This window comes from Montipora foliosa, chromosome 10 (genome assembly GCF_036669935.1).
Source record: "Montipora foliosa isolate CH-2021 chromosome 10, ASM3666993v2, whole genome shotgun sequence".
In the NCBI taxonomy this organism is placed as follows: Eukaryota; Metazoa; Cnidaria; class Anthozoa; order Scleractinia; family Acroporidae; genus Montipora; species Montipora foliosa.
In genome coordinates this window covers 11,035,011-11,050,843 of record NC_090878.1, presented here as the reverse complement: position 1 = coordinate 11,050,843, position 15,833 = coordinate 11,035,011, and the positions used below count along the sequence as shown (strand labels likewise).

Sequence of the window (15,833 nt, the reverse complement as noted above, 5' to 3'; positions counted from 1 at the left end):
TCTGAATTGGGAAAACAAAATGTACAAGGGAATATGGTCTGTAGGAAACTTGGAAAAATGACAAGGGTTCCGAACATTTGCATATATTGATTTATCCGTTTCCAGTCAAATGCATTGGTAATATCTTTCCCATCCATGGAATGTTGTTTTCACTTGTCAAGAGACGTGATATTTGATATTTGAGCAGTTGACCTAATTGAACAATGGACTGTGGGAAGGCTTGCATTTATTTATTCGACCGCGATGAAAACAAACATTTCCTTTGTCGCGATTCTTTTTTTTTTTTCTTCTTTAGTTTCCCTTTATGGGGGATAATATCCATTTAGCAGAACTTCGTGAAATAGCTATCACATTACTTCCATGCAGTAAACACGAATCTTACACCCTTCTTCAATTACTTTTTCATCAAGGTCTTACGTGCGTTTTCACACAACAGCGAAAGCTATGAAGAGAATTTTATCTCTTGACATATCAAGAAATTCTTTCTGCGCAGTTTCTTGCGGTTTTGAATTCTGTAAGGACTGTTTTTAATTGAGCCACGCGAAAATTGAAAGAAAAAAACAATTAACGATAAGTCTGTTTTGACATGCCCGTGAAAGTGAATTTCGCAAGAGAAACGGGATCCTGTAGACTTTAATTTTTATTTGTAGTTTTAGAAAACAGCAGGGGTCCTGCTATAATGTCAGGAAAATTATTTACAACCTTGAAAAATACAGCGTGTTCTTGCAATGACATCCCCCGTTTTCTCAGTTAGACATCGCACAAACGTTCTGTTTGTACTAAAACTTGAGTTTGTTTTATGCCTTGACTTTGACCGCAAAACTGGCTTGAAATTCTGTTCTGGAAAGCATACAACCCCTTTCTTAGTTCAGAGCTCATAATATAAACGGCAATGGGGTTGAAAGCGCTGTTGCTGAAAAAAAGCGCTATAAAGAAGGAATAGAGTCCTTGCTGCGCCTTAGACGAGATGTCGATGCTCCCAAACTCGGTTGCCAAAGCCAGTATAGTCAATGGTAACATACAAATCCAGAACACAATCACAATTAACAGAAGCATCTTGATGAGCTTCGCATTGCCTTGCAGTTGAAGCACGTCTCTTCGAAAAGCAATGGTGTCCGAGCTGATGGAGTTAGCTCTGGTACGGATACGCGAGCTTTGGCGACGCATAGTTGCCACAATGGCGGCGTATCCAGCAGCTGTTATAAGCAACGGTACGATTATAAGCATGGCGATGAAACATGTGTGTAGGCGCCGCTCAAGGTCGCCGGGCCATATGAGCAAGCATTTGCGACCGATAGTGGTCTCCTCGACTTTCATTAGAAATGACAAAGGGAAGCCAACAGCGAGATAGGAAATGATCCACACTATCACAATTACAATCTTAGCTTCCTTTACGGAGATCCTTGGCTTGAAAGGTCTACAGACCACTCGAAACCTCTCCAGTGTTATGACAGTGAGAGTAAATATTGACACACAGAAAAACACTTCGTTTAGCGGAACAAAGATCTGGCAGGTCAGGTTATCGAACGGCCACATAAAATATTCCATGATGTATGAGACAGGAAGAGAGATCAGCAATATTCCCAAGTCGCTGATCGCCAAGTTGACTATGAACAAGTTGGTCGTAGAGGACATGTCTTTACGGCACCAGACCGTTAAAATAATGTACAAATTTCCTACGACCCCGAGAGTCAGTACGAATGAATACCAAGCACTTTGAATCGTCAGTAACTTTGTATCAATCTCCGGTAATGACTCAACTGGTTCTGTTTGACCAGATCCAGTATAATCAGCCATATAATCTATCTCTTCCATTGCTTCTTGAAGGAACTCTTCAGGTAGTATCCTTAATTAACGCCTGATTGAATCCCCCAAATTTATGCCGCAAACTACAATTGTGATCAAATAATCCAGGCTTGTCCAAATGGCACCACTACCTATTTCTGTTCGTTCTTGGTTGTGTTGACTTGATGTTCTTTCAGATGGAAAACTCGCAAACAGTCAATTAACGACTAATCACACATACACAAAACTAAGACAGTTCCCACTTCCTTAATCCTACCGGTGAAATCCTTGGGGAAAAAAAGTAAAAAGGTCCCGCCACCGGATGGAAAGAATGCAGTGGACAATCAATGAGACGTCAAATCATAGAACAACTTCTAACGGGCCAGTCGCTATTCTCTGCAAAGACAAGATCACAAGAGTTGTAGACAATTTCGATTGCTCCTGAAGATTGTATTGGATGTTAAATGTTTAAACAAGTTGAAACCTGATGATCTCGTTAACTACACTTTATGTGAAGACTTCCTCGAATGTTATTGACAAATTGTTTATTCCTCGATGATAGATTGCGTACGTTTAACATGATACAAACAACGCCAGTGTCATTAAACATAATCATTGACATGCTCCCTCCCTTTTTCCTTTTAAACCTCTCTTCTGCCCCCATGTTCGCAATTTAAAGTTCCACGCTTTTAATCCTCCTTACTCCACCCCCCCCCCCCCCAAAAAAATGTCCTTAATCCTCAAGATATCTTGTTTCCCATTGGCCTTTTTTTTTTTTTTGTTATTCATTGGCCCGATGAGAACCACTTAATAAATAAATAAACAAATAAATAAATAAATAAATATGGCGACTTAATTAATTCAGGATTAGGATGGACTCCTATAACGAAGCGTGCTATTTCCTCTTGTCTTCTTCTTTTTTATCTCCCGAGTTGGGAAAATGTCCCGTTGAACATTCAACCAGTTAATGAAACTGCCAACCTAATTTCTGTGAGAACGACACTAGCTGACACTGGTGTTGGTGTCGAAGGGCATCTTGGATCGGCAACGTTTAAAGGCTCTGAGAATAATGTTCCATGAATAATCTTTTTCACATTGAGAACGATTAATGTTTTCTCGATGAGGCAGAGAAAACGTCACCAGTTACATAATCACTAAGTCATTTCTCTTGACATAGCTTCTGAAGCTATTTCCTCGGTTATGGAGGTCGCATTTCCTTTTGAGTGTGTTTTTAACACCATAACAGTGATACAGCACTTGACATCATGTATGGTTGATGATAATATTATGTTAATCTGGTTTGTATATTAAGTTAAATGAATTTAATATCAACATGATATCTTCGCATAAGACGAGGTAACCCAATAATGTTGTCTAGATATTAAAAATAATAATATCTTGTATTAAATGCTAGATTAGGTGTGCGAACACTATTAATTCTGTTGAGTTGAATAGACCAAATTAGAACGACTTCAGTGAGTTATTAAAACATGGGCAATTCCTCAAGGAAGATTCCACTAAACTATGCCAAAGCAAAGCCAATGAGAAATTACACAACTGAAGTCATACTTATGACATTTCACTTCGAATGAAGTCGATCTTGAAAATGAAAAAAATAGATAAAAAGGGAACTTAAGGGACGATTCGTTCGATTCCTCAGCTTGTGTCCTCTCCTTCCCCTCCCCTGAAAAATCAAGTAGCTAACCACTCTCCCTCCGCAACAATTGTACATATCAAATACGGTTTGGCATTTAAAATCTGGTCTCCTATGGTGGTTGCTGATGTATGTCTCGTCATTACGTTATGGGATGGCGCCTATTCTAAAGTTATTGACTATTCAATCCATTCATTCATTAATTTTGTGTCTTCCAACACGCCAGCAATTGTGACAAAATGAATATGTATCGAAAACGCCTCAAGTTTACCTGTATCGATATTACGTCGTCCGAATCGATATTTTTCAGGCTTATTTGTTATTGTTTTGTTGTTGTTGTAGTTATTTGCAACTGCTAAGGCTGATCACTTTCACTTAAAACGAATCGACATTTCGAGAATGTTTCCTCATAGGTTTCTTTATTTCCACACACACAACAATACAAGTTAATGATACATTTTATACAGAAATGTGGAGATTTGTGAGTGAAAATCCACAGGGTTAATAGTTGAACGTAGTTTTCTAAACATAGCCGCAAATACTCATTTATGTACTAAGCTAAATAAAAAATGAAAATGCACGAAAATTTTGCAGTGTATTTAAAAAAATTGGAAATTTTTCACATTTATCACATTTATCCCGTGCAGGCTTAAATTGCGCATCTGGCACGAGTCTGTTTAGAGGAAGTTGATAATCTCAGGTTTACCCAAAGCGGCCACGTGGGCTCGATAAACGATAAACTAAATGCCACGAGATGACAGCTACTGAGGTTTTTCACTGAAGCTTGAACCGGCAATCAAATTGTAAAATTTTAATTGATAAATGATGACAAATCAATACACGGTATGCTTGATCTTCGGAGATATCGATGGTCCTTTTCCATTTAAATTGGGATAAGGCCAATTTCCAAGATAATCAGTGCCAAAATTAGTCGATTTAAGTCTGCTTTTCGGAATTCCAACATAAGCTGTAATCTCGTGAGAGGTACGTAGTTTCACGCTTGAGCCTTTGTTCATTTTTAGCTTTTAGCAACGTTGGATTTTCGAACGTTCCCTCTATGTTTAGAACAGAGGAGAAAGAGAGTGTTTCGCTGGATTTTAGAAAGCTAACCGGCCGTTCGCAAACAAAACCAAGAAATACCTCATGAGTTGATTGCGTTTTGATAGCGGCAGACACAGCGATGCCAAGATTGTACTTCAGGTTCTTAACTTTAATGCAATCATCTTGTGTCCAATTCAGTTGCCCTCTTTTGCAATCATCACAGTGCATTCCAAACCGCTATTATTGTTAATAATTAGTAATTCCAAACAGCTACAAAGCAGTGAAGTTGTCCCAAGTGACGTCGGTGCAAATTTAGTTGCATTTTTTGTTCTTTTTCTCTCAAAAAGGAGAGAACATTTCTATAATGTTGATGAAAATTTGTTTATTATAAGTTTCCGGAGTTTGAGTAACAAACTAAACATTTTAAAATAAACTAAGGTTCTAGAGACTAGACGGTTGAGAAAACAAGATTGCAGATTACGTGATAATTAAGTGCTTGAACTCTGTCTTGGGTGTTATGTTGTGATCTAGCCGATGCAGTTACTCGTAGTATTATAAACAGTCGAGTAACAGCATTCTTTGCGTTGAATTTGCGAAAGAACACGCGGAGTTACAGAGAGGAAATCAATTACAAGATGACTTCCGATCTCACCCTAGAGAAACAGAGAATTGTAAACCACCATGAAACTTTGTGATGTGTGCGGTACATAAATCCTGAACCATATAAATGAGAAAGTGATAATGATGAAAAATACTTCTTGCACCAATGTTTGTTTTTCAAGCTTATCAGAAGAACGGAAGGAAAACCATAACACCAGAGAAAACAATATAAAACAGCCCTTGTTCCTATTCTGGCGATCTCATCGAGTCTGCGTTTTGACACGAAAGACCAACTCTATTGGGGGAATAGCGGCTCCAACAGTTTTTGTATCTATTCCGGCCTATTTGTCATTCCCCCAAACCATGCTACAGAAGGGAAAACGATTTTCTATTTAGAATTATTTTCCAATTAAATGATCATGAGCCTTTGACAAATACGTCTCTGGTTACCTTTGTCTTGTTCTGGCTAATATGACGAACCCAAAGCCATAACGATGCTGTATTCCGAGCAAAAATAGTCGTGTATACTCACTTCGTAAATTTACGACTTTTTACAAAGAGCTCGTTAGATTTGATATGAACCAAGTACTGCCAGGACAGGCACTGCGTGCTTTGAGAACGAGAGTTCAAGCGTTGTTTAGATAAGAACTTCAATATGACGTATTTGCTGCATGAGGTGCGGTTGTCATAAGAAGATTACAAACGCAGACTTTGGGAAGAGCCGACTGGTCGAGCGCACGTAAACCTTTAATTTCATTTTCTGTGCTTAGTTTAAGGGACTGATTTGCAGCGCGTTCAAAACTATAAGGAGTCAGTATTCCTAAAGAAACGTTCATTCGCAAAACCCCACTTAAGCATCGCTTAACAACTAAAACCGTGCCGTGATCTACGGCAGGACTTTCTAGTGATTTACTGCAAACCTGACATGACGACAGCACGACTTTGGACAGTTTTAGTGAATAACCATTACTGAGTTTGCGCTAAAATTCTAAAATTTCAATAAAAACAAGGGAAACAGATGGAGTTCGGAGCAGTGGTGGGGCAGTGATCCCATCACTGTGGCCCGGGTTTGATTCCCAGACTCAACTTCATACGTGGGTTGAGTTTGTTGGTTCTCTGCTCTGCTCCGAGGGGTTCTTCTCCGGGCCGGGTACTCCGGTTGATTTGATTGAGTTAGTTTCATTCAGAGGGTCCTCAAATTAGTCCTCTAGTGCTAATCCATTGACACTTAAATAAAGTTGTTATTTTAGAAAAAAAAAGTGTGTTGAAGAATTACAGTTCACGGGAAGGGGTTTCTCTGCAGCAAATAGGTGATATCAAGCGAAAATTCCATCCCCTCCTTTGCAATTGTCTTTGAGATCTACAAGGGAAGGAGCAACTTATAATCAAATAATTTTTGTCCCACAGCAACGAAGTCAACTTTGTTTACTTACATAAGGAATCCTAACCAGGTTTGTTATCAGAAGTGCATAAACTGAGAAGTCTCAATCAGCCCATTAGTTTTCGGCATTATCTATGTTTAGAACGACTACTGCTAGATTTCTGCGGTAAAAAACTTGACTGTATTGTGTTCCTAACTGCATGCTCCATGATTTTGTATCCCTCATGCGGCTGCATGGTTGCAAACCAATCAGAGGTGTTGTGAGCATCAGGCCCAATCTGATTGGCCCGCATAATTTGGTTGGACCTGTATTCGAATCAAGAAATAGATCCCACGCCGGGACGGTCTGTTCAGATAGATAACAGATGACGTCAAAATGTGGTAACACATGAAGTGATAGTCCGATTGGGTGCACCCACTATCATTGATCAAAAGCTCTGGCCTCAGTTGTTTCAAGGCTGTTATAACTCTCTACCCAGTGCATAGGCCACTCACTATCCAGAATGTAAAAATTTAAATATACTTCGCGTTCAACGTTGTCCAAGGTGTTCGCACACACCCTTTATTAGATGTGCCTAGAGTGTGCATATTCATGGTTACGCAGCCGGAGAGGAAAGACACGGCAGACTGAAACTGCTGGATATTGTCTTATCCACCGGATAAAGTCATCCGGCCCTCAAACAACTGGCATATGGAGGCCCTTGATCTGGTTTCTTCATAAATGCCTAATATTTAAAAGCGGTGGATAAAAGTCGTGCTGGTGGGGGATTGAGATAAGATCAATTTGCTGATGACCTTCCTCCTGTGCCTTTAGGACGTGCTTTCATGTCTGCACGCAATTATCGAAACAAGTATTTTTTTAATGTCTCATCACTCGTGCGACAAATCAGCTTTTAATCGATCATGGTTATGAAATGAAAGGGAATGTCACTTTTGATAAAGCGGAGTTCGTGTGTGCACGTGATGGAGTTGGTTTCTATAGAAACTGGTGATGCTTCGGTAGGCGCAAAGTTGAAGCATGCGCAAGTGATTTATAGGGCATTCCATTACATTCTTACCGTAAATTATCTCATACAGTCTCTTAATCTACCCCGGCCTAAGATTAAAATTTTTGAAAACATTTCTTTAAATATTAAATCGTCCATTTGAAAAGAGTTAGATTTTATCGTAATTCAAAACGTGCTTCCTTATATTTATTTAAAATTCCAAAAAAAAAAAAAAAGCAAATGGAATTTTAAACTGATCAATACGAGTTCGGCTGTATTTACTAATCAGGTTGATTTTTTTTTGTCACTAAGAACGATGCAATGACAACATCGAAACTTGTAATATTCCTTTGCTACTTTTACTCTTTCATTCAAACTATTCCAGTGTTTCAACGGATCGGACGAAATGATGTATGAAATGACTCATATATCTAACTGCGGATATGAAATCAGGTGAAGCTATAATCCTCGCAGTTATAAACGCAATTTTAGTAATTGAGTAATTGCGAAGAGAAGCCTGAAAAATTCAGGACTTCTATGATGGGGTTTGAACCCGTGAACTCGCGATGCCGGTGCGACGCTCTAACCAACTGAGGTATGAAGCCGCTTATGTTGGGAGCTGGTAGTTTTCAATTGTGCCAATTACTCAGCGGCTTTTTTACATATATCACAACACAAAGTTTTAAACTGCGTATCACAATACTGAAAAAAGCGAGTGGTGAGGAAACCTCAGGAAGTCAAAGGCTTGTACAAAGAGGTCCTCCCAAGATGTGAGTATTTGCAGACAACTGCAATAAGTACAAAAACACAGTAAAGTTGTGCTTACAAATTTGAGTTCTTGTTCGACGTGCGTTTGAGCGTTCGTTTGACGTTCACATTTACCAAGTTACCAATTGCAAACGTTTATATTTTGCACAAACTTCTTAGCTTCATTTAGTCTACTTCCATCCATTTATCTATTCATCTTTGCATTTAGTTGGTAAGGTAGTCAGATCATCGGGTCAGTCATTTAGTCCAGCACTTGCACTTCTCTTCACTTCACTTCAAATATACTCATGAGTGCGACATTGAGAATTTGTACAGCGCATCAGCAATTGTACTTTTTTGACAACAGCCTTGCTTGTTTTCACGGGGGCTGCCTTTCGGCAGCTCTTGGTATAAAAGTAAATTTGTTCTTGCGGGGATTTTGTGAAGACACCGTCACGGCTGTTGGTCATCAATCCATGCCGATCCGTGTGTCCAGACCAACGATCAGTCCATGCCAATCCCTAACGGTTCAGAAGTACTGGTGATGAGCAATATGGCGGACGTGAGTTCATTCGACGGCTGAAGATAAATAATGGATGACCATAAAAATACGGACCAAAGGAAAACGGACTTAAAAAGGAAACGAGTTGAAGAGGACAACAGATCAAAGCTTTCACGTTCTGAGGGATTTTCTTGGTGGACTTCCTTATTGCTTGGAGTTGAGCCATTTGCAAGCAGCTCTAGCTGTTCGACAAGAAAATCAGCGGCGTCAGAACTGCACTCAGAAACGGGAAACTAAAACATCAAAAGATATTCGGGGTATTATTCAAGAAGAAAAGGCTCTAATACTTCAATTACAGCATCTGGGTAGGAGATTGTAAGGACTATTTTTTGGTCTGTTTGAAGAGCAATCGAAGAATCGACAGTTGCAGTTTTAGTGGTGACAATTTTGTTAGGATCAAATTGTCAAGTCGCTAACAGAACAGGAATTGAAGCTTAAGGAAACTGGAGGGGCATTTTCTTCACAATAATGAGTTTCATTTTAAGGGTATCAAACAGACAGCAATGACAAACAGTGTTCCCGTTTCCACGGCAACGAGTGCAAAGACTTCCGGTGAGGACACCTGTCTCAATCTACCTGAGCCGCCAGAGGAACCTGAAGACAGCGATTGTTGTGGTACTGGCTGTACTCCGTGTGTGTTTGACATTTATGAGGAAGAAATGTCAAAATGGAGAAAAGAATGTGAGAGAATTAAATCTGGGGAAAATGTTAATGAACCTTCGCAATTGACTGAAAGCGTATTGAGCAACTCAGAGTTTCGGCCCTTTAAACTTGAGTCTGTTACAGTTCAGACAAGTGATTCGTGCATCTACAGGTTTCATGTACCAAAGAACAAGTCACTTGGGTTAGGTGTCGGGCAACATTTGATAATGAGGTGATTTGATGAAGTTTTATGTATAGGCGCTCGATCTAACCACTTTGCTACACTGCTTCTACACTTTTGGTGTGCAGACACTTCCTAGATGTATATGTTAGGTACAAATCATTACTAAGCGATTGAGTTTGTCCTCATTACCCAGCTCTCTCTTGACTTCAAAGTCACGGGTGGGCAGACCATAAAACAGGAAAATACGATGGGTGTGGGCCCCCCCCCCCCCCCTTCTCCCACAGCCTGCAGAGTATAGTTCTCTTTTTATTCACTTAATTTCTACATGTATTTTTGTTCTTTTAAAATAGTGACATTATTCGATCTAAAACTGTAAAATATATTTGTAAAGTAGTCTCTGAGCCAAAAAAAAAATCCATTTTGAAGTTGAAAAGTTTGAGTAAATTATCCACATTTTTAGGTTCACTTTTGGCTGCCTGTTTTCATATCAAACTTCCTTCAAAATGCATGAAATGCAGTCTCTGACAACCTTATTTTCAAAATTTACAGAGGGAACATGCCCCTGGACCCGCCGAGAGGCTCGCACCTCAGGTGCTTGTTTGGTTTGTCTCCTTCTTGGATCGCACCCTCCCACAAAAAAACCTGCCTTAACGGGCCTGCAACGTCAGTACCACTTTAATAACAATACTTTAATCAATGTGTAAGACTTAGCGCAGAAAAGAAAAAAAAAATGGCCATCATTTTCAAGTTTATCATTAAGTGAATATCAAATTAATACAGAACAATGCTAGCCCGCAAATAGCTAACGCTAATCTAGGCGGGTAGCAAGTAGGACTATTTACAGAGTAAATTTAAGTGTGAGTATTACATATTATTAAGTAAAGAGATAAAATAAATATATATGCACATTGAATACTGTCTTGGTATTAAAGACTAATAATAAAAAATAAATAAATAAACAAAAGAAGTAAATGTAACTTTTCAAAAAAGGTTGTTTAATGGTAAGGTGCTTTTAAAGTACAACCTCCCTGGTGGGAGTATATTGCTAAGATTGTAGATTGTAGAATTTGTAAAATCTGCCATCAAAAATTTTTCTTCCTGGAAACATTACCCAGATACTACATGTATGGCAGTCGGGATGTTTTTTCTTTTAACAAATGCGAACTATTTAGTATATTGTCATTTAATTTGAGTCGATTGGTTTAAGTGTTGCAGATTAAGAAGCTGATGTATTGATTTTTTTTAATTTTTAAGAGGAAACTTTGATGGCAAGTCCATCACTCGGCAGTACACACCAGTTTCAACCACAGACTGCTATGGCTTCTTTGATGTACTCATCAAGGTATTGTCTTGCTTGATTATTAAAATGTCTTCCTTTCTTTCTTTTGATAGCACAGAAATTAAGTTGTATGAAATGAGTTGATAAAATGGACCACCATATTACACAGAGATTACAAAGTGGACATTTTAAGCATCACACCTTCTCTTTTAAAAGCTACTCTGTAAAGCAAAATTTCCCTCAAATCCAAATTTTATGATGTTGTGGGCATCAGAAGTTCCCAGACCAAACACACTGTCCACTATTCTACCATTTTGTTTCCTTTCAAACTACAAGTTTGAGGTGAAAGTCCCATACAACACAATTCGATTTAGGAATTTCGTCACTTATAAATATTCGTAATAATGTATTTAGTAATTAATCAAAATTCGATATATTTTATACAAGCATAGTACGAATTGTAATAATTATGTTTATTATATACGCAGCTGTTCTTGACCACAACCTGTAATTCAGTCTTGACTGCGAGAGGTTGAAATAAACAAATCACTCAAACAAATCATTCATTCACAAACAGACAGTAGGAACCCATGTTATACTTCTGGCTTGAGAAAGGGGGCCGCCTGTAGTGAAGTGTTTTAGCCTGTTAAAATGTATTGACAATGTTCTAAGAAACCCAACTCAAACAAAAGTAATAAGTCTTCCCAAAAAGTACTCATTTAACACGCTATATCATAACTCATTATTAAATTAGAGCCACTGCTGTACAATGTACATTTTTTGTATCTTCTCCAAACTCACAAGTTGTAGGTAAATCAATTGCTGGTCAGACAAGGGCCAGCAAGAAAAGAAAATCCATCATAACCTGTACATGCGCAATATCGACAGTATTGTGCACAGTTTTAATCAAGCAGAATTTTTCATACTTACAAGCTTTTTTTTTATACCACCTAGGAGAGTATACAATGAGAATTCTCATATTTTCCTTAATCAGTTTTAAAGATCATTGAGTAAACTCACGCAGAATTTGTATAATTTGTGAGAAGAAACAGCCAAATGTGAAAACGCAGAACAGAGGTCAAAATTAATGAGATGGTTAGTTAGCGGAAGAAGTGAGGACCTCTGCCCAGCTTTTCACTTTGCACAGTAATATTGCCTACATCAACAGAATCAACTACTAACTTCAAACTGCTCACATAAACAGACCGGTTGAAAACATTTACTATATTCTACTATGTACTTAACAAAAACTCTTTTGTCTAATTTAGGTGTATCCCAATGGCAAAATGTCAAGTTATGTTCAAAGTTGGCATGTGGGGGACATCATTGAATGGAGGGGACCATTTGGAAGATTTTCGTACATACCAAACAAGGTACTTAAAACTATTTTTTTCAATGACACTGATTTTTTTTTTTTTTTACATGAACAACAGCACAGCATACATGACAGTACCATATCTTTGAAACATTCAGTACCATAGTTTATTTATAATCTTTGACTGATAACTTTTGACAGAGAAAATTGGTTGTTCTCAGACTTGTGTTTAACAACTTCATTTGTTCATTGTAGTGTTGTAAATATTATTAATATGTGAAAGGAGAGCCATTTATTCTGCAGGAGATCTTGACGCCTACATTTGTAGATGCAGACAGGGGTTCTAAACCACTTGGGCAGCCCCTGGACATTGGCTGAATGTGGTGGGACTCGACAACACCACCTTGATGTACAAATTTTCACTTTATCAAAATTTGCCTCAATTGGTGCTCCTGTTTTGATTTCTTACTGTAAAAACTAAACTCCTCCTGTTGCTCCATAGATGACAGAATATGTCATCTTATTTTCAAAGGTTTAAATCTTCTTTTTTTTTTAATTTCATGTATCATGTTTGATATGACTTGCAGTATCGTCGCATTGGCATGTTAGCTGCTGGTACCGGCATAGCTCCAATGCTGCAAGTGATACAGGGAATTGTAGCAAACGAAGTTGATGAAACTTTCATTCACTTGGTGTACTCCAATCACAGATATGACGACATCTTAATGAAAGATATACTGGATGAAATGAAGGCATACTGGAATTTTTCAGTGCTGTATATCCTAACCAGGGTCAGTTTGATACTCAGTGGATTTCATGTTACATCTTTTCGACTGTCTTTGTGCCTGATGAAAACAATAGATAATCTTCTTTTGTTCGTCCACGTGCATTTTTACGTTTCTTTATTGTTTCTTCTTCTTTCTTTGTGGGTACTGTTATATTCTCAATCTGCAAGCTTGTAAAGAAAAACAGGCACCTGCAAAGTTGTTGTTAATAAAATTATTTTTTTAAACAACGATTTTTCAATCAGTATTTTGGCTGACTGATTGATTGATTTATTAACTGATTAACAGATTGACTGACCGACTCATTCACGGGTTAACTGATTGACTAAACTGGTGGATTCATTTACTGATCGACTGACTGGCTGACTGACTGACTGACTGACTGACTGATTCACTGACTGACTGATTATCCGATTCATTGACTGACTTTAGTTTCTGATAGACTGGTCGACTGACTGACTGACTGACTGACTGACTGACTCATTAACTAACTTAAGTTACTGATAGACTGACTGACTGGCTACTGTAAGTGGTAGACCGGTTGACTGACTGACTGATTCACTGACTGACTGATTATCTGATTCATTGACTGACTTTAGTTTCTGATAGACTGGCCGACTGACTGACTGACTGACTGATTGACTGACTCATTAACTAACTTAAGTTACTGATAGACTGACTGACTGGCTACTGTAAGTGGTAGACCGGTTGACTGGCTGACTGATTCATGACTGACTTTAGTCACTGACTGAGTGATAGACTGCCTGACTGCGTGACTGCCTGACTGATTGACTGATTCATTGACTCAGACTGACTGACTGACTGACTGACTGACTGACTGACTGACCTGACCTGCCCCACTGATTGACTGACTGGCTGAGGGACTGAATGACTCATTGAATGACTGACTGATTGATTCATTGCTGTTGTTCGATTAATTTTTACAGGAAACTGAAGCTGACCGATCAAAGGTCAAGTACGGTGATAACGTGAGTTATGGTAGAATCAACCAAGACCGTGTGACGCATGAGATGCCTGAGCCATCACGTGATATCCAAGTGCTCATTTGCGGGACCAAATCATTTGATAAAGACATGATAAATTATTTAAAAGCCTTGGGCTATACACCTGATATGTATTTTAAATTTTAGGTGACAGGGTCTACTTTTTAAAAAAAATCATCTACAAGTTGTATTTTTTTTTTTTTCATTTTCTTTAATCCTTTGAACGAGACTTTTGCAACAGATAACTACAATTTACTGGTTTTAGTGTAAAAGCTAGGGTTTTAAACATTCATGTCATCCTTAATTTAAAATAGAGAAAGCGTGCCGGAGACAATGAATGATTAAGTTGTTTCGTATTTTTTTTAAACGTCAAAGCCAAACTTTCGTGCTAGATTAGGCAACTTACAGAATGCAAATCGTACGAAAAAAAAATCGTTTTTTTCTCTTTTTTTCGTCGCTCTTGGTATATATTTTTTAAGGAAAACTTACGGTTCTTTCTCTTTGCTTTAATTCTGTAAAGCCTGTGAAATAAAATAAAATGTTCTTGAACAACAAATATATAGTTTGGTACATAACTGCCTAACATCAAAATTGAACGAACAGGGGCGGATCCAGGATCTTTCTTATGAGGGGGTGTACCACTAAGGAATTGCGTAGCTGACTGGTGACGTTATTTTTTGGAGAATACCAGTTGTATTAGAAAGCCTCAGGTCATCTCAGGGGGGAGGGGTGCGCAGACTGCGCACCCCTGCACCCTCCCCTCTACATCCACCCCTAAATGAATTATTTCTTAATGGCGATGGGCGGGTTGATTGGAGAGGGAGAGGAGATAATAAGTTCGGAGGAATGGTGGGGGATACTAATAGGGTAGAGGCCAGGGAGGGACTTTTTTCATGCAATTCTTCAACACAAAAATGAATACTGTCCTAAGACAACTCTACGTCTATAGCCATCCCAAAGAGACATCTTGAGATCATCACAAACCCATTGTGAAATCAAGGAGCTTGTGCTAACGTGCGGGCTAAAAGCGTTAAGATTTCTGAACAGAAAAGATGCTTATTATGTGACGAGCTCCGCGAGCGGGCAAGATGAACCAAATCCGGTGCTGTGATTGGCTACCCGTGCGGGAAAGATGGCGCTATCTTGCTCGCTCTGGATTTCTCGCTTGATCCCGCAAGATCAAAGATCAGTTTTTGGGGTTTTAGCCCATATGATAAATTCTTTATTGACCAAGCTTGTTCGGTCAAGATGGCTGCATGTTGGCCTCGTTCTTTATTTGCATGTTTATGGACCTCGACTTCGTCTCGGTTCAAAAACACGCCAAAAAAGAACTTGGCCAATATCCAATATTCTTGACCTCACTCTTAGTCAATAACCCTTACTAGTGCAGCGCATCCGAATCCCCTATAACAGATTAGAAGAAGGACGTGAACTTTTGACGATGCATGCGTCATGGGGTGCACACTGGTGTATCAAATGAGCAATCGAGCCGAACATCGAACATCTTAAGCAGATGTTTCTTGGGTTTCGTGATGCGTTTCTGTCCCGCGAATACCTGACAACCGTCTGGCCTCAGTTGTTCGAAGGGTGGATATCGCTATCCACTGGATAATTAAATTGGTTTTGCAGAGTGTTTATCCGCTGGATAGTGCTATATCCGGTGGATAGCGTTATCCAATTTCGAACAACCGAGGTCTGTTTGGGAGCCTTGCCGTAAAGGGTAAACTCGAGTTCGTGTTCTCGGAAAGAGCTGAATGTGTGAAACGTGAACGTAAAAGGATAAATCTGCTGGAGGACGTTTGTCACGTGACTTAACCGTCTCGCGCGAGCGTCTTCTGTGATACTATTGAGTACATTCCCGTATGAGG

The 15,833-nt window shown here is 38.9% G+C and overlaps 2 protein-coding genes across 3 annotated transcripts; one reads left to right on the top strand and one right to left on the bottom strand.

Annotated features, from left to right (window-relative positions):
* Positions 1-627: 627 nt before the first annotated feature.
* LOC137973031 (neuropeptide FF receptor 2-like) lies at positions 628-5,729 on the bottom strand. 2 transcript variants are annotated; one of them, XM_068819745.1, is made up of 2 exons: positions 5,531-5,729; positions 628-2,181 (listed from the first exon to the last, which is right to left on the bottom strand). In XM_068819745.1, the coding sequence occupies exon 2, from the start codon at positions 1,813-1,815 to the stop codon at positions 751-753; it is 1,065 nt and encodes a 354-aa protein (XP_068675846.1). In that variant the 5' UTR covers positions 1,816-2,181; positions 5,531-5,729; the 3' UTR covers positions 628-750. The 2 variants fall into 2 exon arrangements, with proteins under 2 accessions (XP_068675846.1, XP_068675847.1); XM_068819746.1 differs by having other exon boundaries at positions 5,613-5,721.
* Positions 5,730-8,725: 2,996 nt separating this feature from the next.
* Positions 8,726-14,519, top strand: LOC137973148 (NADH-cytochrome b5 reductase-like). The gene is made up of 5 exons (XM_068819903.1): positions 8,726-9,630; positions 10,837-10,924; positions 12,130-12,234; positions 12,764-12,967; positions 13,909-14,519. Exons 1-5 carry the CDS (start codon positions 9,260-9,262, stop codon positions 14,110-14,112), a joined length of 972 nt encoding a protein of 323 aa, XP_068676004.1. The 5' UTR covers positions 8,726-9,259; the 3' UTR covers positions 14,113-14,519.
* The last annotated feature ends 1,314 nt before the right edge of the window (positions 14,520-15,833 follow it).